Source organism: Azolla caroliniana, unplaced genomic scaffold, assembly GCF_043228905.1.
Source record: "Azolla caroliniana isolate FFs.n. ecotype wild unplaced genomic scaffold, voAzoCaro1.0.p SCAF_2, whole genome shotgun sequence".
In the NCBI taxonomy this organism is placed as follows: Eukaryota; Viridiplantae; Streptophyta; class Polypodiopsida; order Salviniales; family Salviniaceae; genus Azolla; species Azolla caroliniana.
Window position 1 is genome coordinate 6,616,470 of NW_028230437.1, and position 24,457 is coordinate 6,640,926.

The following is a 24,457-nucleotide window of genomic DNA, read 5'->3' on the forward strand; positions in this document are numbered from 1 at the left end:
GACATTGTCTGTGGGATTGCCCTCAAGCTCAAAAGATCTGGGATAGAGTGACTCGCCTCCTTGCGGCATGTGAAGTTGAAGGAACAGCCTCGTGGAGCGCTGCGGCATGGATTGGTCACTCAGTCGAAGGGTGGACGGACACAGTCAATGCGGATAGCTGGTGCTATGTATGCACGAGGCTTGCGGCCCGCATCCCCTAGGTTTCCAGAAATCTGGATGCTGATCACAGGTTTCACCTTGTGGTACATATGGAAAGCGCGTTGCCTCAAGGTTTTCCAAGGTATGGTACGGCCCCCGGAGGAAGGGATCATGGACATATGGTTCGCGATTATCAGCTGCCTACGAGGGCAACTGGAAGAGATTTGTAGCCACTCCAACGACGTGATTTCTGCCCGGTTGCGCTTTTGCCAGAAATGGAGGAACACACCTATGGTGATGCAAGGCGGGAGTGGCCCGAGGTGGAATTACCAGCCCCCACGCTGGTTCTTTCCTACTCACCTGCCACCCTCTCTTCGTTGTAGGCCCCAAGAGCCGACTCATACTAGGCAACATTGAAGGGCACCGCCTTAGATATAGGTAGCTTCTTACATTAAGTTAGGCCGCAAGGCATTGTAAGTAGGCTCATCTTCTTTTACTTGATCGGAGGAAGACTCCCCGATGTGTGTATAAGTCTCCTTGTAGACTCTCTATGTACTAATCATTCCTAACTAATGGGAAAGTAGCTTCATTTTGAAAAAAGAAAGAAAGAAAAATACTCCATTGACGTCGAAAGAGATAAACCATGCATTATGTACAACAATGAGTCACTTGAATGCCACATGGAAAGCTTCAAATATCTTGGCCTTAAAGTTCCTTCAAATCGTAGATGGAATGAATTTGCTACACGCTGCTTAGAGGCGGGTAAGTAAGCATACTATGCATTTGAGAACACATGCAATCTTAGAGATATTAAGTGTTGGGTCCTTAAGAAATATCTTTTCGACACTTTGGTGACATCGGTTCTTCTCTATGGGGTGGAAGTATGGGGCGATAACATCCCTAAATCTACGTGGAAAGAGTTTGAAAATGTCCAAAAACATTTTCTTACAAAGTTTCTAGAAGTTAAGAAACAAACGCCCTACACCCTCGTCCTCCTTGAGACGGGATCGCTTCCCATTGAGATCATGGCCATGGAAAGGGTTGTTGAATACATGCTAAAGGTTCAAAAAAGTCCCTCACATCGACTTCCTAGAATTGCGTGGGAAGCAAGCAAAAAGATCCAAAAGACGCATAAAAGCAAAATTTTGTGTTCCGGTTGGATGCAAGATATAGAAAAATGGTTTGGTAGATGGGATGTGAGACACTTGCTTCATGATGCATAATTAGATTCTTCTGTAAATGAGGCATTTTTGCAACGCCAATGTATCATGACATGGGACAAATGTGGAGGCTCACGCTTCACACATTATACTACACATGTTGCACCTAACTACAAAACCATATTTTTCACGAAACAGGGAAACCGTACACGTCGATACATGTCAGAGCCCATACCGTTATCTGCCATTCGAACCATTGCTTCCCTGTGACTTAGCTCACATGCATTGCAATGTGAGACGGGGCGTTGGGGCACAAGTGATGAGAGTGGCCGGTTATGCACACTTTGCCCTAAACAAGTTTGAGAGTTTGAGTATCACACTTTGATACAATGCTCTGCCTTTGATAATATTCGATCATGCTTTCCACATCTCTTCGACGGAGCCCAATCCTTGCACAAATTTCTCTCACAACCACAATGTGCACTCTCGATTGCAACATTCATTCGTAAAGTTTTTGAACATCGAGAGCTGCTACTCACTTTCACACGTATCACGTGAAATGTAATATTTTTGGTCTCATAGGTCATATTTGACCTCCGAAGACGATAATATAATCTATCTCTCTCTCTCTCTCTCTCTCTTTGGTGAAAACACACAATTATATTAATAAATGTGTGTAAAAAACACTACTTACAATATGTGTGACAATGGAGTATGGTCACCCATCAACTACACTACACGGGTAGTGGAACATGTTGAATTGCCAATAGGCAAGATGAACACTCCACTGAGGAAAGAATTCCCTCAGTAAAGAAAATTGCCACATTAGTACTCCCTTCAATTTTCGTATATATGCTTTCACTCCATGTCTACCGTTGAATACAAAAGTGTTGCGCATTTTCCAAGTATGACGCAATCCCCAATATCTTAGAAATAGAAAAACGATCTCCATCTTTGATTTTGGGTCAACTTGTGTAAATTGTGCAAACACCCACTGTCTAGGTGTCAAATAACACCGTGATAAAACTTGCCAAATTTGAGAAATGTAACTCCAAATCTAACAAGCAATCAGACATTGTATAAATCGATGAGTACTATCTTCCATTTGAATAGTGCAAAAGAAACAATTACCCGTTGCTCATCCACGACGCTTTAGAGCTAATCCCAAAGGCAATCCTTCAATCAAAACTCTCCAAATGAAGAATCTCTCTCTCTCTCTCTCTCTCTCTCTCTCTCTCTCTCTCTCTCTCTCTCTCTCTATTATGAAAACACACAATTATATAAGTAAATGTGTGTGAAAAACATTACAATAATACCACAACCTAGTAGTGTTACCTCCATACAGGTAGTGCGACATGTTACATTGTCAATAGGTAAGATGAACACTCTACCGAAGAAAGAATTTCAACTTGCTTCAATAAACAAAGTTGCCAAATCAATACTCCATTCAAATTTTGTCGACATGTCGTAACTCTATGCTTACCATCAAATACAAAAGCTTGGTGCCTATCCCAATTTTGATGTAATCCCCAATATTATAGAATTAGGAAAATGGTTTGCATCTCTAATTTAGGATTGACTTGTGTGGTCAATTGTGCAAATGCACATTGTCTTGGTATCAAATAACAATGCAATAAAACATACCAAACTTGAGATGTGTATCTGACCAACAATAGTACATTGTACGAAACGATGAATACTTCTTTGTCCATGATAGCAACGCTAAATAATATAATATCATGGGTTCCATTATGCATTGTACAACATTAAGACGTACATGAAATGGCCAATATTGTGCCTTTCAACACATGAACTTATCCCGCAATTTGCTAGTCATCCATTCAATCAATTGGGCATTTGTACCATTCACTCCTAATGGATACCCCACTGCCCAGGTGCATTAAAATTGTATCCACTTGATCAACTATGAAATCTACATTCTGTTCATGACCAAAGAGGAATGTGCACAATACATCCAACCATATCATTAGGGTTGACGGGAACTGGTCGTTCCTTATGCGCAACGCTCGGCCACAACCAAGCTTAGAATGATACACAGAAAACGGGAAATAAGATGCGACACAAAGAAGAAGAAAATAAAAATAAAAATACACAGAAGGTTTACGTGGAAAACCCCAAACTAGGGGAAAAACCACGGCAGCCCACAGGCTGCAAACTGTCACTATGTAAGAATGTATAGGCAACGACCTCGGACTCACGATCTTCGCCACAGGCGGCGGTTACAACAGAGGCAACGACCTCTTTCTCTCTCTCTCTCTGTACAACGTTACGTACTCTCTCTTCTTCTTTCACCAACAAGAAGAATGACAACAACCAACCCCACTAAAAGTTTGCCGTAAGTCATATTTATACTAATATGACTTTTCGGCTATTTACAAATATAGCCACGGTGGGCTCTTCAAAAAACATATTTACGAATATGTCTCTTCATCCGGAGAGCATTCCTCATCGGGTCTGCATCATCCGGCTCTCCGTAGCCGGGTACTCCTCATCCGGTCTTCACCGGGTCTACATCATCCGGCTCTCCGTAGCCGGGTACTCCTCATACGGTTTCGGCCTCGGCCGAGTTTGTTCATCAGCACTGTTCTTTTCTCTTCCCATCCGGAGGGACCTATCTCCCAACAAGGGTGTGCTCTAATTACCCCACATCTCATAAACATTTGTAGGCCAAGTAACTCCTCAAACTAATGAACAAGTATTGCAATTTTTGTAGCTAGATCTACTATAAATTCATCTTTGTCATGTCATAGTGACATAAAATACATAGTCATGGTGAGGATTGAACCTGCAACCTCACCTCAACAAGATGTCATGCTAAACCATTTTGATATGAGCATGTATTTATATATGTTTAGTATTATATAATCTAGGTAATAATACAATCCAAAATATTCTACTCTTTAGTCTATTCTATGATATATTCCAGAGATATTTCTCAGGTATATTCTAGAGATATTCAATCTCAGAACTTGTATAAATACGTGCGTTCACCTAGATTACAATCAAGGTGAAAAAAACTAGTTACGGAGTCTTTCAATTCATCAATTCATCCATTCAATTCTTTTCTAGTCTTTTGTGCATATTATCTATTCGTGACAGTTTATTCACCTTCCACTGGAAGCATCGCCCGTGTTCGTCATCGCCCTTGCTTCCAGAGTTACCAACATCACCGTCCTTGCTTCCAAAGTCGCGTCCTCATCATCATTGTCTTCGTTGCCCTGTCTTCGACATCATCATTTTTAGCACCTCTTGTTGTCTTCATCAACGTTACGTCACCAAACCTTCATCTTCGTCAACACTACTTTGCTTGGTCGATCATTATCGTTATCATTGTCATTGTCATCATCTAGAGGTATCATTTTGTATCACAATTTTGGTGAGGATTGATTTCAATCACTCACCTTTCCAGTTCCATTGGGGGTTACAACTGCTCACTTTCCTTGTGGGATAGAATCATTTCTCACTTGCACTCCATTTTCATTTTGGTCCACACTTCGCTCCAGTTTCCTTTGATTAGTTCCGGTGGGGGTCACAACCGCTCACATTCTTGGTGAGGATCGCATCGGTTTCTCACTAGCGCTACCGTTTGTGTCGTGTTTTGGGTCAACCTCGACTATTTACCCTCTCATGTTAGAAGAAGTCGAGTTGACCACTTCACCTGCACTCCTTTATTCGTTGGTGTTCCAGTTCTCGTGGAGGATTGCACATGGTCGTTCATGCTCGTTGGTGTTCTAGTTCCCGATGAGGACCGCACATGATCGCTCACGCCTGTTGGTATTCCAATTCCCGATGATGATTGCACATGTCCGCTCACGTTCATTGGTATTCCAATTCCCAGTGAAGACTACACATGTTCGCTCATGCCCATTGGTGTTACAATTCTCGATGAGGACCCCACATGGTCACTCACACGCAATGATGTTCCAGTCTCAATGAGAACCTCACATGGTCGCTCACCTCCGTTCGTGTTCCAATTCCCGGTGAGGGCTGCACATGGCCACTCATGCTCGTTGGTGTTCCTGTTCCCGGTGAGGATTGCACATGGTCGCTCACACCCATTCATGTTCTTGTTCTCAGAGAGGACCGCACATGGTCCCTCACGCCCATTGGTGTTCGTGTTCCTGATGAGGACCACCCATGGTCTCTCGCGCTTGTTGGTGTTCTAGTTCCTGTTGAGGATCGCACATGGTCATTCACGCCTGTTGGTGTTCCAATCTCCGGTGTGGACAACACATGGTTGCTTATGACACCATGCTTTCAAAAAGGCGGCGATAAAGGGGAGGATAATGTCACGACATAGTTATATAAAATACATAGTTGATGAGGATTGAACCTACAACTCACGTCAACAAGATGTTATACTCAACCATTTTGATATGAACATATATTTGTATATAATATTTAGTATTGCATAGTCTAGCAAATACTACATTCCTGAATATTCTAGTTTTTAGTATATTCTATGATATATTCTAGAGATATTTCTCAAGTATATTCTAGAGATATTCAATCTCAAAACTTGTATAAATATGTGTGTTCACCTAGATTACAATCAAGGTGAACATCACCAAAGGTGCACATGTGTGAGTAGAATATAGGTACAGACGTGTAAGTCATATATTAAATGAAAATGGGAGTGGAGGATCTACAATGTATCCCACTCAAGTACAAAATCCTATTTATTCTATCTAGGTAACTACTAAGTTACGTGTGTTGACTAAATGACTAAACTAAATTGAGCTTGATATCTCAACACATATGATAAATGATCTTAATGTTTCTTAAAGTTGTATCCTATGCCTCTACTCCCTTGCTAACCACTTCCTCTAAAAAGTTCAACAAAAGTTTCTCCATAAGAGAATCAAAATGAGATTGATGCAAAAGAGAAAGCGAAAGCATAATGGAGGTTTACTAAGTAAGGATTTTTACATGGACTGAATTGAATGATTACAAATCTTCAAACAAAGTGGTTTGAAGTCCACACATCTCATAGAACTATCATACGAAGTGATGTTGTTAAAATGGACTCATCATGCATCACATACATATTATCTCGTTAATTCAATCTTTGTGTATGTTGCACAAATTGGAAGGTAAAACTTGGATCACTCCCTTGCAACCATGTTTATACATCAAACAACCTCAACAACCAATGAAGCCCAAGCAATTTGCTTAGGATAATCCGTAATTGAATGTTGTGAATGATAATTAGTTATGGGTTTCCCTTAATAGAATTTGACAAAGAGAGCCCCATAATGCATTGTGATGAGTAGCCTGGTTAGGGGCATCAATACCCATCACCCTTACAACTTCACCAAAATGAGTGATTTCTATAACCAAAGGGTAATCGTAAGGATCATTCTACACAAGTTGAGGATAATACTTATCCCACACAATTAATACAACACCTGAATAATGACTACTAAGATGTCTTACATAGAATGAAGAATATCCACATAAATGGATTATGGACTCCACTAACTCATGACACTTACGCTCAACCTCACACAATATAACCCATTCTCTAATTAGCAATATTCCCCATAATATATACTTATTATGAGAAGAACACGCCCCTCTCACATTCCATGTTACCACTTTCATTCAATCCCATTCTCTAATTACCAATGTTTCCCCATAATATATACTTTTAATGAGGAGAAAACATGCCCCCCTATTACATTCCATGTTACCAATTTCATTCAATCAACAATGTTATGGGTGCACTTTCTCCTTTAGAGCAATTGATGGCATGAAACTAATTAAAACATGTTCCAAAGCTGCCTATGGGTTTCCATACACCACATTCTTACGATTATCTAGAAGAACCTTTTGTTTAGGTCCTTCAACATTATGAAAACCCTAAGGATTGGATGATTTTATGATTCGTTCTTATGTATGAAATTGAGGTTGAAGGGTTATCCCTTATCTATAAATCATTGCTAAGGAGCTTTATGACACCTCATTTCTTCTTGAATTACCTTGCCAAGTAGTATCACAAGTAGTGGACAAATCATTATATTGCATATTCACCAATTTCCTCTTCAGCTCACCAAACATATTGACAATCTTCATCAACGACAAGATTGATACTTTGTGTATCAATTGTTTTTTCCCCTTATCTGGAAGCAGTAGACTTCGATTTTGGCAAATTCATCAATTGATTTCCCTTATTTTTCAACATAACATTTTAAAGTAAGACATCTTAATTACATGTTGAAATGTCGACGATAGATTACTAGAGGCACCGATATTGAAATGGCAAGATGCTAAAATGTCAAAATTAGAATACTATAGTACAAAGTGTTAACCCTAAATGTTGGCCTCCAATACAAGATAATGATGTCAAAACATATCCAAATTCAGCTATGCAACTTGAAGTGTCCAATACAAGATAATGATGTCAAAACATGTCCAAATTTGGCTATACAAGTTGAAGTGAACACTTCTCAAGGAACCCTTCGGCTACGCAACTTGAAATATATGCTCCTCAATTTGAAATATATGCTTCTCAAGGAACCCCTACACTCCTTTGAACTCACTCACACAAGTCAGGCCTTGAGGATAAATATATGTAATGATAAACTAGTGGAGGATGAATCACTTGTTCCATGCATGCTCAATATGCAATGTAACTCACGAGTATAATGACATGCTAAACAAGTATGTATACGATAAATTTAAGTGTCATACTCAAAATCTCCACCAACAGTAAGAACATGACTGCACCCATTACTTTCACAGTGGGAGTTTCTACCACAAGGCAATAACCCCCCCCTTCTTAGGAAGCAGTCACATACAAGATTATTCGTTTATTTTTGTCCCATAGGTCAAATTTGGCCTACTTGTGGATAATAAAAAAAGCTAATGTAACCTCTCTCCCAAGTGGTAAACTCGAGCTTCTACTAAGCCAACCTTGTGCAGAATAAACCTACCAAAGCTAGAAATGTTTGGGTCCTTGTTGTCTCTTATGTTTCACTAATATGTGTGTGAACAAAAACAATGGTTGGCTTTAAAATTAGTAAAACAAAAAAAAAAAAAACAAGAACCTTAGACCCTCTTGCTGTATGTGGCATTATTACAGTAGACCTTAAATTTTGCATTAAAAACGTAATGAAGCCAATGATATAAAGCCTCTTTAGATGGATGGAAACCATCTGAGAGCTTTTAAGATACCTAGGTAAAAATGGGATAACAAAAAAAATAACAGAATCAAATAGTGTAGCATAACACACAAGTAATGAGATTAACTTAATTTATTTCTTTTAAAAAAGGGTCAATCAGATCAGATCAAATGATGATATAACAAAATTATGTAGTGGTTAAGCCTTGGGAAACAATCAAAATTTATATAGTTCCGGAACTTAAAAGATGTATCATGAAGAGGACGATACTGTGGAAGCCGAGGGCTCGCCAGAGCATATCGAATTGAGCATCATGTGTACAAGCATGACCTCAACAAAGTAATGATGTGGTTTATCAAACCATGGCCACCGGTGAATACCAGGAGGCCGACCATAATGTCCGCCATCACTATAATTGAAGTCGTAATGGAAAGGGAACGTAACATCGAAGGCATCGATAACTTGCATTCCTCGAAACCTCTTCCGAAACCCTTCCAACAGGATGGCATTGTAATCCTCCATCTTTTGAGGGTTCGATTTGTTCCATCGGGCGGGGCCTGCGGGAGCTACGGTAGTCCTCAACAAGATCCTAATCTTCTTCCCGACTTTGTCCGTCAAAGGCCTTATCACATACCTCCAAAAGTCGGCCGCCCTACCCACTGCCTTTGCGAACCCGCCCATTTCCTCAAAATGCAGCCCATCGTGTAGACCCGAATTGAAGATGAACGTGTCGGGGTGCCCCGCGCTCCCGTTGAAGTGGATCTCGAGCTTCTCCCGATACGTCTTGTTCTTCAGCGAATCCAGCCCTAACCAGTCGCCCATCGTCTCGTGGTGCCCATTGAAAATGTAGGTGATTCGGACGGCTTGGTCAGGCCGTCTCGGGTTCACAAACAAAGGCTGTTCAACAACCCGGTTCATCTCCCACGTGGAGATATTGGCCCAACTCGGGGGCGGGTAATCGAGGCCGAAGATGAGGAGATTCCGCAAGAAATCGAGCATGTTGCTATCCCCCCACATGAAGAGCCACCGATTCGAGAGGCATTCCCAAGCTTCCTCTTTCGAGAAGATACGGAACCCGCATTCGCGATCTGAGTAGACCCAGCCATTGCTTTCGAGGTCCGAGACATGGCCGGAGCACCAAGGGAGTTCACACTCGGCCGACGATTTGTCCGACAAGCACCGCCACCGCCCATCCTGGGGCCCGGCCACACAGCTCTCGTTGAAGAGCCCGCGTGTCCACCGGCCCCCTCCGCCCCCTGCCCTAACCATGTCTTCTTCCCCACACATCCTCATGGTTGAAGAAACCAACCCTAATTTGCTTGGCCTGGCAAGGAATTGAACAGAAGCACTCACCTCCCCATCTCTCCTCCATTCCAAGGTGTTGTGATCCAATCCGTGCAGGTTTCCGAACAGGATCCGAGCCGAGAAGCTATACAGACCTGGTTTGCTTCCATCGATCATGAAACTAACCTCATAGCTCCCATCTTCTAGATCCTTCACCTCCGGCCGGCTCTTCCAGTGGTCTCCTTCAATGTCTGCTTCGTAGTAATCTCCGCCTGCGCATCGATCTTTTCCGTCTGCAGAGACTGAGATTAGGGTAAAACGGATGATCTCATCGGTCGAGATTTGGACAGGCCGATGGGCAGGCAATCCAGACAATCTGGTTCCGAAGGTAGTGACATTATGACATGAAGTGGTCCCATTTCGTCTTATCTTATCCAAGATTTTCTGTGTGTTGTGTGTGTGACCAAGAAGAGACCAATCTGAAGAAGATGATGATGATGATTTTTCTTCATCACTCTTATCTTTCTTCTTTATCAGAGGTATAGATATGCCACTCTCTGTAGACGAGTGCAATCTCACTAGCAGTAGCAGTATGAATGTGAAGAAAACAATCACAATGATTCCTCCATAGCTCAAACCAGATTTGGGTTTTCTGACACTCATAGAGGAATAAGAAGCTTCTGAAGCTTTTGTTCTCATTGACCTCGCGAGAGTTTGCACATAACAGAGATTTCAAAGCATTCCATATGTCATATCTTCATCATCATCATCATCATCATGAAACCCTAATCTTCTGTTGTCATCAAACCCTAATCTTCTGATGTTGTCAAACCCTTAGCTTGGGTTATCATCAAAAACCTAACTTTCATTGACAATAAACCCTAATCTTCTTTCCACAGATCGTTCCAAGCAAAACCTGTTAAACATAGACCAAACAAGAATGAAATGCTGCTCTGTTACAGAACGAGAGACAAAATCAAACCCAAAAGAACCCAGAGAAATTCCATTTAAGACAAGGCCAAAAAAAAAGAGAAATTAAAATTATTGGGCTCTTTCATTTATGAAGAAAATCTGGAGGAGAGAAAATTAATTCCTATTCTCTAGAGAGCAGAAACCAAAATCAAATCAAATAAAGAGAAGTAAAAAAAAAAAAAACAGACAGTTACACACACACAAAAAAAAAAAACATTAAAAACAAATTGAAAAATTAAAAATTAAAAACTAAAGTAAAGAAGATACAGCTGGATGGGATTAAGGGTTTTTGTAAGGATCCTCATCCCCTAAAAAAGCAGTAAAAAGCAAAAAAGCAGACATGGATGTGTGTGTGTGTGGTGTCCCTTTGAGAGGAGCTGGGCATGATCCTCCTAACTCACCATACCATACCAATCAATCAAATGGTGGTTTGCTAGAAGCACAATCATGTCCTGCTTCTTGGTAGCAATCAGCAACGGTTCGGTTCGGTTTAAACCGTTGCCGATTGCTTCTTCTTGACTTGGCTTGGTACTCCAAGAGGCCACTAGGTCTCCCTCCTGTCCTAGAGTCTTTTGTCCACCCGGCCACAACCACAAGTTTCACACTCAACCAACCACTCCTTGCCTATCCCTCTACCGTAACAATGAGGTTGTGTGCCACCACGTAATGTTATCCAATGTGTCAGGGCTAATGTTAATGGTAACTAGCCATGCAGATAATGTTTTCCCCATTGTCTACCTCTCACACTAGCTTCTTGTTACCATGACAATGCATGAGCATATAAAAGTGCTCGAGACTAGCACCAAAATCATTGTTGCCTTAGGCCTATCCTAGAGCAATAGTAATGAGTTTTCTACATGATGAGGCTAGCTCATTAGATTCAAATCCACCATCAATCAATGATGCCTGCGTTTGTTGGTTCATGAATGGTGAGACTTGCAATCGAGATAAGCTCTTTCGATAGACAAGGGGAGAAGTTTCTTGGCACAATATTTCTTAAGAGGCTAGTTGATTCATTTAACTAAGTCGTCGATGGATGATGGGGTTATAAGCATAACCTTACGGACAAATTTGAAAGTTTGTTTAAGTGAGAAACCAATTATCCTTGGACTTAGGCAAACTCCACAAGGACCTATTGGCTATGACACATAACATATTGCCTTATGTTATGATTCATTTCAACCTATAGCCTATGCCTTATGTATAGAACACCGACGGCATTCTATGTTTGAACACCTCTTGTCCTTCGCTCGAGGGTGGCCAATGTGGGTAATCACATGATGGAAGAGAGTCGACCACAAGGAAAAACACTTTATTGTTGTTTTGTTGATTTCAAGAAAGCTTTTGATATGGTGCCACGAAGGGAGCTTTGGAATGGTAGAGATTGACATGCCAGTAGAGTACCCGAGTTGTTGTTGCACGCCTATACGAACAAGTTAAATGCCAACTAAAAATGGATAGTGTATTCTCAAAGCACTTTTTAAGTAACATGGGGGTCAAGCAAGGATGATCACCATCACCCACACTCTTTGGCTTATGTATTTATAAACTAGAAGAAGTGATGAATAAGGTTGCAAGAGAAGAATGATTGAATGCCCCCAAATTGATGCAACATGTTATCTTATTGCTTCTATATGCAGATGATGTGGTACTCTTCTCATATGATGTTGATAGTATACAACATTTACTTGGGATATTAGAAGAATTTTGCCATAGTAGTGGACTAGCAGTGAATGTGGTGAAAACAATGCAACCAAAGTGATACTTGTCGATGGGAAGTAAAACTAATGTTGTTCAATGCCATGGTAACTCAAGTATTGCTTTATGGGGTAGAAGTATGGTTGTGGCATCATCTCTCTTAATGCATGGAATGAGATTGAGAAAATTCAAAAGATGTTTTTAAGGAGGCAATTAGGAGTTAAATGCACTACCTCTTACCAAGTTATACTCTTGGGAATAGGTGCTTGACCCATAGAAATATTGGCACTCCAAAGTATATAAATATATTACAAAAGTCAAGAATATGCCGAATCATCGATTACCACATCTTGTTTGGAATGTTGGATGTAGGCTACAAAAGAATCATAAGAGTAAGATTCTCTCATCTAGTTGGCTTGTTGACATAAGGAAGTGGTTTAGAAGATTGGGTGTGGATGATCTTTTAGAGCTTTTGAGTGATGTTATGCATTATGTCATGATTGAGGAAAGGTTAGTGGAATCATTAAGGATTAAGTGGGAAGATGCTATGAGGACAACGCTAAAATACTACATTGCAAATGTCAACCTTGAATGTTGGTCTCAATATAAAGCAAGAATGGTTATTGGTCGTATCCAACCTTATCTCATTACCAATATGAGTAGTAATGCTCGTAGAGCCCTTACACTACTTTGCACTTGATCTCACAATTTAGGGATTGAAATTGCATCATGGTATCAAAATGTAACGAATTTGAAAACATGTAAAGTATGCAATGAAGGTATGGTAGAGGATGAATGTAACTTGCTCTTCACATGCTCGACATATAGTGCAATTCGTTCAAGATATGCTGACATACTAAGAGGGAGTGATAACTTAAGTGCCATAATTAAGACACCACCTAGAAGGTTGAGCTCATATGTGTATGCTTTATTCACACATGGAGACTTTGTGCTTCAATGTATGAATACCCCTTCTTACGAAGGAGACACATATCAAGAACAAATGTATACTCCGGTCCCATAGGTCAAATTTGGCCTCTTTATGGACGATAAAAATTCTAATTCTAATTCTAATTTCCCTAATCTAAATATGCATTGTTTATCACTAGTATTTTGATTCATAATAGACACCAAGGTTGTCGATTCAAGAACAGTGAAGCTTGTGTTCACGATAGGCTCGTTGGGAAATCAAGTTTCCAAAGAATCAATTCCTAGAGGTAGAACCCTCATTGCAATGTTGAATTGCTAAAACACAATATCCTTGGCCCTGAACAAGTTTCTCCTTTCCTTGACTCAAGAGTTTTGTAAGAGTGTTTATCATTAATCCATTAGATGTTGATTTTGCTTCTAGTTTAGGAGGAAATATGTGTGAAAGGGCATTACAATATTTTTTGTATACAATGAAACAAACGATATACCGTAAACTCTTATCTTTACGAGGCACTGACCTAATATACTTTGTGGAGCATGTGCGGATCCAAGAGATGTGTATTTTAGGATCAATCGTCACAATCTTTTGCAATACAATCTACAATTTCATACATGAATTGTTTAACCTAAAAAAAAGGTTGGTAATGCATTTATGTGTGTGCTTTTTAATATTTGTTCTTCAAACTAAAATGCCCTTTTACGATAGAAGCACAACACTTTCATCGTGTGATAGGCCTAAACATCAATGTAACTCTTAGATTTTGAGGAGAGTATAGTTATTTGAATACATTACCACATGCCTTTTATGCACTTATATGCTTAGTGATTAGTCAATATAAAGGTAATTTTTAACTCAAAAGGGTTGGGTAGTTATTACCCACATGCATACATTGCAATTATATCGTGTGAAAGAAACTTTTACATGTTTCAAAAGTTGTAGAGTATTGATTAATCAACTTATTTTTTGTTTTCTAAGCTGACGCCAAGGGGCATCTATCTATCTACTCCAAAGAGTAGATTGAACTTTGGCTATGCAACTTGAAGTGGATGCAACATTTTTCACACACCAAAATCCTTCCAACTTGAAAGGTAGATGCAAGTGATTGTTGTGTACCATCAAACATTGTCACATGGCACAATGCTAAAAACCTTAGTTTTATTAGAATGGAAGGCTGATGTACTAAAATATTCGAGGAAAGTGTCACTCTTTTTCTTGCACCCATCTCTTTGCATGAATAGCATACACATGGTTAGACAAGGCCACTCTGCCAGGAAATAAAGGCATTGAACAGTAACATGCATTATCTTTTTTGGTTTTTATTCCTCGTCCAGTGGAATGAGAAGAAATAACACACACTCAAAACAAGTTAATGTTTGGTAACCTTTTCATTCTCGGATGTGTTAAATATAGCTCATAGAAAGAGAAAAAACAAACATGGAAAACAAAGAGAAAGAATAATAGACTATGGATGCACGCATCTTATTTCAATTGAAGCCAACTTTATAAATTGAATCCATGTTCTTAACATATATTTTTTCAAATGCTATCCTTGAATCTGAAATAACCTATTTTCAGTAATTATTTGGTCATCAAAGAACAATCTCTTACAAATTTTAGAGCAATAACATGGACTTGTACATCAAGAAGGTTACGCGACAAACCTAGTCCACAACAAACAATACTCAAATATAATCAATGAAGATTTGAAACACATAAAATTTCTAGTTGATCAAGCAAAAACAACACAAAAAATTTCCATCACCTCAACATAACAAATCAATGTGCACATCTCTATGCTAATAAAAAGTACCACTTCTATCACACATCAAACTATGGTCACCTTTGATGTGGATGTGCATTATGCCCAATCAACAAACCAAAACATAACATTTTTTCTTCATTTGGCCTATGAACCATTTCAATCTCCACAATCAAGTGACAAAAGCTCAATAAAACCAAACCTTATGAATGCTATTACAAAGCTTTCATATCATTGTTGGATGGGAAAGTTAATTACATCCCAGCACATTAATATGGTCACATCTCCATTATGACCAGTCATCCAACCAAAACACGACATTTTTTCTTCATTTGGCTTGTGAACCATGTCAATCTCCACAATCAAGTGACAAAACTCCAATAAAACCAAACGTTACGAATGCTATTCCAAAGTTCTCATAGCATTGTTGGATGGGAAAGTTAATTACATCCCAGCACATTAATATTACTATTAGATCTACTATTTTCTACACATTTAAAAAATGCAATGAGAACGTGGCAAATAATGCCATGAATTGAAGACCAAAAGCATCCAAGAGTTGCAACTACTCTAGAATTTAAATGATCTTCTAATGAAAACATCATGTCAAGGAATTTCAAATATTAACCAAACCTTCCCCATGTCAAAAATGTTTATTGTATTTAAATACTTTTCGAATGAGAACATGGGAACTCAACATTTCTTTGATAAAAATATTTTACAAATTTAAATTACAATTTTCCACAATTGCCAAGTCAACAGCTGTAAGATTCTTAAAATTGAACGTGACTATGATGATAAAGACATACAGGGAATGAAAAATTGATATCACCAATACAAAACCCTATCAACATATTGTTGCTCACATGGACTGAAATCGCCTATTTAAAATCAGTAACTTTGCATATCTACTCTTCCCTACGGTCATCATATGATCCATAACAGAAGTATTATTTTAAGGGAAGAGTTAAGTAAGAATGAAAACGACATCAAGCATCGACAAGAAAAATTTCAAGGGTAAATATAAACGTGCGTTTTCAAATGTCAAGGAAAAATTTCAAAATGTGTACATTATAAACAGATACAATAAACAGCCTCTCCAGTTTGCACTGTTATGCGAGACAACACTGCACAATGAAGTAGAGGGATGTCCTGTGTTGAAATCATCAAGAGAATGATTCCTCAAGTACAAAATGGTGTTGGTATATTTATATGAACATCATACAACAAAATCTCATGAGGTTCAGTTATGTTCACACATTCCTGAACAAGGGATTGGGAGTGCAGAGTTTGTTGAAATTGTGACCAATGGCTTAGCATTCACCCTTCCCGCTTGTATCAAGAATTTTACAATCAAGTCAAAAATTTGTCAAAATTCTTGGCTCAGTCAATGATGAAAGATTTACCAGCTAATATTCGATGACTATTCAGCAGAATATTCGATGACTAAGTGCTAAAAATCATTAGCCAGAGGTTAACAAGATGCGTCTTCTAAAATTTTATGGTACAACTTTATCATCTTTCACATCTTTCGGATTAAAAGATACAAGTTTAAGCTCCAAGTCATGTCGTAATACAATCCTTTGGCAGTCTCAGAACCTCCAATCAAATCCACTTCAAATCAAATCTTTATATGCAAAAATGCAAAGCATTAATGGAGCTCAGAGTGGATGCAAAAAATGCACTGAAATTTTGAGCCTATAATGCATTTCTACACAAATTATGCAAAGAGAAGATAATAACTTGCCTATATGCAAAATATAAATCCAGTTCGAATTTGAGTTTTTGTACATATACTTACAAATGTCTCAATTTTAAATGTGATTTTCAATCTTTATCACCAACATCAACTTTTGGCCCGTCGTATGTTGACACAAAGAAAACACTTTGGTTCTTTTGCAGATACCTGTCCGAAATAAATATAACAATACACATCCATTCCTAACATTTAGTAGGCAGTCTCTGCAAATGTGTTTTTTCTTCTTTTACATCCCAGGGTGGCACTTGAATTCTCAACATCATATATCTATATACATAGTTAAGAGCATCAAGTTACTGTTAACTTTTTGAAGATTTAACAAAATACCCCAAAGTTTCAGAACTAGTGAGAATATTATGCTCTCAGTCTTTCTTCTGCTAATTGTTCAAAATCTATGGGTATTTTGGTAAATATCCAAAATTTTAGCAGATATTACATACATACATATACCACTCTCACTTACCTAACATAAATTTAATAATAGCATTTCCTTACTTGAGAAAATCTGCTAGCTTTTGTTGCAATTGTGCCAGAGCATCCTCTTCCATATTAGTGTAAACAAGCAAATCTGGAAGCTTCACTGGGAAAAATACACAAGTTTTTATCCATCACTGTAAAAATAATACAAAAATCTTAAAACTACCATAGTTAACATTCATAAGGTTTTATCCCTTCTGTAACTTCCATGGTTCTAAAAGGAGGATACACATGCTTTCATAATTCCAATACAAAATAACTACAGTTGTATTTTCATATACATTGCTCTATCCTTCAGACTAAAAACTTAACTTCAAACTATGAACTACCATAATTCTATTTCAAGGATAAACAAACTTTTAACCATCGGTGAAAACTAGCCTAACTATCATATAGGAGATCGAGCATTACCAAACAAGCGCAAAAGGTGTTCAGCTCCATAGATAGATGAGGGGGTAATGTTAGTATGGTCTTCCTGTACATTGTCAGTATATTGACCACGTTCTTCTTTATATAATAGCATCACTGGAAGAGCCTTGTCGAAATAAGAGCGCAAGCCATTGAGAATTTCTACCACAGTATCACTGACTCTGGAAAAGAGGCAATAGATCAATCACCACTAAGTAATTAATTAATTTATAACTAATATACTCAAAACTACTTCCCACTAAGAGATCTATTGTCCATTGTGTTTACTGAAATTTGAAGGGATGCAAGGATTCTTTTTTATGCATTTGGCTATTATGTCATAGGAAAACAAAAATACTGGAATCTTAATTAAAACATTATCAGCAAATTTACTCTCTAGAAGCTACTAAGTTACTAAAAGCTTGGACTTCCATCATTTTTAAGTTCAAAAATTTCTATTTCTTCAGGTAGAGAATGACTTTCTAGTTTAATACATTTTTCTCCGCATTTTATGGTATGTGACTAAAAATTTAACAGCATTTAGGGTGTCTTTTCTTTTATATCTATTAGTGGATCACTGCTATATGATCAATCCATTCACATTTTATATATATGAAGACAACACTATGATATTGATTGAGTGTACACCAAGGTTAACACATTAGACTATTCAGCTTTATAAACCATTTTAAGTTCAATAAATTAAAGGATGGTGTTATATACTCATTCTTGACTTTCTGCCAAGTGGAACATCCGAAATTCAGATTGAATAGGCATTGTATGTATTATCTAAAATGCATTTATAAGAAACCATAATTCAGTCCTTTTATTAGAATAGGCATAATTTGTTGAAAGTTAGAATTGTTCAGTCCAAGGACAAAATGCAGAGAAATCTTACATGCCATCCTGTTTAGTTTTGAATTCCAGATACTTTTTGAGGATATCATCAACATTGGGATCCCGGGGAAGCTTGATTAACTGAGTAGTTTTGTGGATAAAAATAATTAGCAGCCTGAAGGAAGTAAAATTCTAACCACATGAAAAATATCAAATTTCATGCTTTAGACCAAAATAAATAATCAATATTTGGCACATTTAAAATGTCATGGTTACAAGCTTTTGAATCAATCCGCATCATATGATAAACTAATTGGACTCTTTGTAACACCCTAGTTAATTCATATAGGCACCAACAAGGTACATAATATCAAAGATATAAATGGAGATTGGCAACATGATCCCCCCCCAGAAGACTAACATTTCTCTGGAAAAATTATGATCTTAAAAAATGTAGAAAAATGTACAAGGTTCGATTTTCTCTACCTTGCCATGCTGTGTTACAAACTCCCAATCATCCACTAACTGCTTTTTCAATGCTCCTGGAAGAGGAATCTTCATAACTTGATCAGGTTCATCAGTGTCTCTATCCTAAAACAAATAAATATACCAGATAAAATGCAATGCCATATTTACAAAATCAGGTAGTATATTCATAAAAGAGTATTTTATAATCTCTTGAATACAATGCACAACTCTAGAACTTATTAACAAAAATTCAAGTTATTGCATGGATCATGTTTAAGAGAATACAATACAGATTTTCAGCTTTACTAAAGAGAAAGAGAAACTTCACATACTTCAACACCTGCGTCCGCTTTACGTTTCTTTGCCCTTGTAACTGCAGAGTTTCGGATTAGCAACAGACAATATTAGACTTGTACTAACAATCAGTTTAAACGGAGTTTACTCATCTCTTATTCTCATATAGAAAGATATATTAACATCTTCTAAGAGGCAAAAATGGCCTATAAGACCAAACAAGAGATCACAGCTTAAAATGTTGTCTTGTCTTTGCAAACAAAAAACCAATTTAAATGTAGACGTGACAAAAGAATCTCATCATCTATAGATGTAAGATTCTCAAATCAGATATATTGTAATTTTTGTTTTCGAAAGATCTCTTGCATAGGTTGATAAAAGACATTAAAATGCATGCAATGCTAATAAAATCGTGTCTATGATTCATGAAATGGACATAAACTCGGGTCAAAGAGTATGACAAACATTAACAATCAAATTAAGATGAACCATTAATGAAACTAGAATGTATAAGACTACAAATAAATGCAACGACAGTAAGAAACTGAATCAATGTGCTCATAAAACTTTTGGGTTTAAAATCTTTAAAAGAATTGAAAATAAACACCCAAGCCTTAGTTTCAGTTCACTAAACGTGAGATTTCAGGTTACAATATTTCACCCTCGTTGCATAAGTTTTACCTTTAATGATTCAAACATTCGAACATGAGATTTCAAGGATGGCATATATGGTCATTAGTGCATAAGCTTTAGATTTCAATGTTTCTTTGTTTAAAACTTGAGATTTCAAGGTTAGCATGCATGGTCATTAGTGCATAAACTTTTGCTTTCCATGCTTCAGACATGAAAACATGAGATTTAAGATTAAATCTTTGGTTATTATTACACAAACTTTAGCTTTATATGCTTCAAATAAACAACCATGAGGTTTAAGGTCAACTTATTTTTTCATCATTGCATAAACTTGTAGCTTTTAATGCTTCAAAAATTAGTTCCTAGGGTTGGAACCAAATTCCTGGAATAATGTAAGAAAAGAACCTTAAACATCAATACAATATATGAGACACGTGCATGTTACCTGTTGTTCCCTTAGGTTTAGTTTGTGGAATGCGCCCTTTCAGAATTTTATCACCACTTTGGTCCTTAAAGAGCTTCTTTCGTTTCTCCACATTTGGCTCAGTGTATTTCATCAAACGATCTGCGCCTACCCATTCATCCCAACTACCAACAGTAACAAACATATACCATGAACTTCTTGCATAAATCTCAGCCTAGGCGCTCAATCAATTGCAAAAAGGGATTGACTCACTTTTTGCTCCATCCCTGACAAAAGAAAAAGATACATCACATCACTTCAAGGGCATTTATAGAGTTTCCGCAATTATGTCAGCAGCCTATCCATACTGTGAGTTTCATTAACAGCTTCAGATCAGTTTTATTCCATCCAAGAACTACATTTAGAATCTTTGCATTCTTAATGCTAATTCTTTGTATTTGTCGTTTATTTCCTATTTTCTTTCTCGTAACTCTCTTTATACAATTCAATATAGCCTTCATATTCCTGTGATTCCCATCCATGAACCTAGCATGGGCCCTCGCATTAATGATACTTATCACACAACCATCTCGTATGAAAGACATTAAGATTTTCAAAGCACTGCCATCAGAAAGCTTCATTGAAAAGCATGAACAGTTTTGATTTTCACGAAGTTTTAACTTTTAGTTTCATAAATATCAACTACAATCCTCTGAAAATGGTATGGATACAATTTTCATACTTACTTAGATACATGTTGAGCATACATAGGCACAAATAACTGTTGCCTATCAGCCAAAGCATTTGATATAAACACAATTTGGATTTCCATTTCATTGACGTCAAAACTTTTCCTTAAAATCGTGAATCACTTTGATTTTTCAAGAAGTTTTGCCTCTCACTTTCATAAATCTCACCTGTTGCAATCATTTGAAAATATTATAGATTTCATACTTACTTAGATATAGATGTTATGTAGGCATAGGCATAAATATGTTTTAAGTAAAACATACATGCTTTAAGTTAACTTAAAGCATGAAAACACACACATGTTTTTGCATAGTGTAAACTGATAAAACCAAAGAGATGAGAATAAGAATTTCAATAGTGAGGCTCTGGCTAGCAAGTACTCACAAGGTAATGCACAAAATACCTCCGCGATTTCTTTCGCACCTCTGCCTTTAGAACCTGTGCAAATATACAATTAACATGAGTCATAACACTCTAGAAGAGACAACAAATAATCTGAAAAGAACAGCATTTCCTACATTTCCACATTATGAAATCTCGGTCAATCTCAACTCCCACATGTTCAAATATGAGTAATACTTACTTATAGGGATGTATGTCTAACAAAACTCTCTCAATAAAACGTTAGATGGAACCCCCAGTATAGATATAATCCTATGTACACAGATACACTTACATGTATATAAACCACACACCGATACATCCTTTCTCGTAGAAATGCATTATGGTAGGGTTAGAAAAGATCAAACTGAGGCAAGACTCCACAATTCTTACATCCACATCAATCTCTTCAAGAACCCACATACATTATACATACACTCTGAAGGAAGTACTATATCATGCTCCCTTCTATTGTCTGCCAATACAAGTCAACCTCATGCACAATTCATACGAGCCAACCTCCAAATATATCATGCTCCCTTCTATAGTCTGCGAATACAAGTCAACTTCATGCACAATTCTTACATCCACATCAATCTCTTCAAGAACCCACATACATTATACATATACTCTGAAGGAAGCACTGTTCAGAACCCAGTTCAGAGACAGACAAACAGACAGACAAACAGACAGACAGATAGACTTCGGTCATGAAAAGATTTCATTTATGGGATTTTTTACGATCAAACTTGGATTCTCTAGAGACAGACAGACGGAAGAGGATCAAATGCAGGTTCCTCAATTTTAAGATCAAACTTGGATTCTCTAGAGTTTACACTTTTACAGTATAAATAATTGAAGCAAGAGCCAGAGTTGACAGAAATATACACATGCACACACATATACATCTTAAAAATTCTTAATTCTGGCGCCGACACATCTTTGCTTTTCTTATAAAAAAAACCAGCACCCACACATACATACACATATATACTGACATAGATATATATACATGTACACAAACACACATAGATATATACACACGCCCATACAAACATACACAGAAAATGCATTATTTACTACATTGCAACATACCCATGCATATACACAAATGCATATACATATATATATACATAAATACCTATATATACGCGTACAAATGCATTTAAACATAAACCACATGCATTACTTACTACATTGCATACACATCAAGTACATTATGTATGTAGATAAACGTACACACACATGTAGAATACTTACAATACAGTACGCACACAATAGCACATTATGTATTCTAAAATTATTCTACCTTTTTTATAAATACTTAGAATACATATTCTAAAGATAAAATATGTGAAATACAAAGAATACATTAAAAACTTATTAGATTTGTAATGCATTTAAAAATTGTTATTTGGCCAGATTATTTATTTTAACTTTATTTCTTAATTTTCGGAAACGTTAAATACTTTTTAAATAAGCAGAATACATGAAACAATTTTTAAATGCAAGTTCTAAAACCTTACGTATTGAATACTTCATATTATTCTCTAAAACCGTATTCTATGCATAAAATCCTCACTTTTTGTCAACTATGACAAATAGAGATATTCTCGTCATTTCTTTGAAGAGTTTTAACTTCCTGGAGTTGGTAGGTAAGCAAAGACCTTACAATTTGAGGTTGCATAAATACATATATTAGTGTATAGGCATGCATGGCATGAGTGTATACTCACAAGAACACACAGATAAAAAAAGAGAGTAGATAAATTAGATAGAGAAATGTGAGCACCTTGGCTTCATAGATGAGGGGTCCATGGTAGGCAAGCACCTTCTCTCCCTCCACGAACAGACTACGACCACCACTGGACTCTTCTTCTTCTTCGTCTTCTTCTTCTTCTTCTTCTTCTTCTTCTTCATCTTCACCTCCTCCCCCTTCTTCAATGGTGTCATCCTCCTCAGAGCTCCCCATCCTCTCTCTCTCTCTCTCTCTCTCTCTCTCTCTCTCTCTCACTGTCTTGTTCCTTCAAAATGGAAAAACCTTCCAATACCAATTTTCTTCCCTTTCATTTCTCTCTTACTTGTGAAGAAGTCCAAATTACAAAAATATGCCCACATACAAGTTATATGTTTTTTTTATTTTTTTTTATTTTAATTTTTTTTTAATGTTTTAAAAAAAAATTATTTTTTTAATTTTTTAATTTTTTAATTTTTTTTAAAATTTTTTTATTTTTTTATTTTTTTTTTAATTTTTTTAATTTTTTAATTTTTTACTTTTTTTAATTTTTATTTATTTATTTATTTTATTTTATTTAATTATTTTTTGTTGGGGAGGGGGGCGGGGGGGCTAAACAAAAGCCGTCCATTGTAACACATCCGTTGTGCTGTGTTGAGGGGTTCTGTGATTGGAACCACAACACACCACCTCAACGGATTGAGGTGAGGGCCAAAGGACCTGTGAGTTGTGGGCTTCTAAGACTTCTCAACGGATGGAGAAGACACCCATGACTCACAATGTAAAGGGATTGATTAATTTAAAGGAGGTAGTGAGACCTATTCAACGAGACAAAGGGTGGTTGGGCGGTATGTTCATCGGGTCCAAATACTTCATCTAGTCTTTTTTAATTTTTTTTAAAATTTTTTTATTTTTTTATTTTTTTTTTATTTTTTAATTTTTTAATTTTTTTACTTTTTTTATTTTTTATTTATTTATTTATTTTATTTTATTTAATTATTTTTTGTTGGGGAGGGGGGCGGGGGGGGTAAACAAAAGCCGCCCATTGTAACACATCCGTTGTGCTGTGTTGAGGGGTTCTGTGATTGGAACCACAACACACCACCTCAACGGATTGAGGTGAGGGCCAAAGGACCTGTGAGTTGTGGGCTTCTAAGTCTTCTCAACGAATGGAGAAGACACCCATGACTCACAATGTAAAGGGATTGATTAATTTAAAGGAGGT

General features: G+C 37.2%; 2 protein-coding genes across 3 annotated transcripts; both read right to left on the reverse strand.

The window, feature by feature from the left end:
* Nucleotides 1-8,560: 8,560 nt before the first annotated feature.
* LOC147867238 (uncharacterized) lies at nucleotides 8,561-10,678 on the reverse strand. Its single transcript, XM_087315033.1, has one exon. The coding sequence runs from the start codon at nucleotides 10,424-10,426 to the stop codon at nucleotides 8,696-8,698; it is 1,731 nt and encodes a 576-aa protein (XP_087171159.1). The 5' UTR covers nucleotides 10,427-10,678; the 3' UTR covers nucleotides 8,561-8,695.
* Nucleotides 10,679-16,274: 5,596 nt separating this feature from the next.
* Nucleotides 16,275-23,472, reverse strand: LOC147867239 (protein MRG1-like). 2 transcript variants are annotated; one of them, XM_087315034.1, is made up of 11 exons: nucleotides 23,290-23,472; nucleotides 21,501-21,554; nucleotides 20,640-20,653; nucleotides 20,409-20,551; nucleotides 19,369-19,409; nucleotides 19,055-19,159; nucleotides 18,630-18,709; nucleotides 17,735-17,913; nucleotides 17,342-17,426; nucleotides 16,889-16,993; nucleotides 16,275-16,686 (listed from the first exon to the last, which is right to left on the reverse strand). In XM_087315034.1, the coding sequence occupies exons 1-10, from the start codon at nucleotides 23,467-23,469 to the stop codon at nucleotides 16,915-16,917; spliced, it is 960 nt and encodes a 319-aa protein (XP_087171160.1). In that variant the 5' UTR covers nucleotides 23,470-23,472; the 3' UTR covers nucleotides 16,275-16,686; nucleotides 16,889-16,914. The 2 variants fall into 2 exon arrangements, 1 of the variants encoding a protein (XP_087171160.1); XR_015529330.1 differs by lacking the exon at nucleotides 16,275-16,686 and having other exon boundaries at nucleotides 16,853-16,993; nucleotides 17,342-17,421.
* Nucleotides 23,473-24,457: the final 985 nt, after the last annotated feature.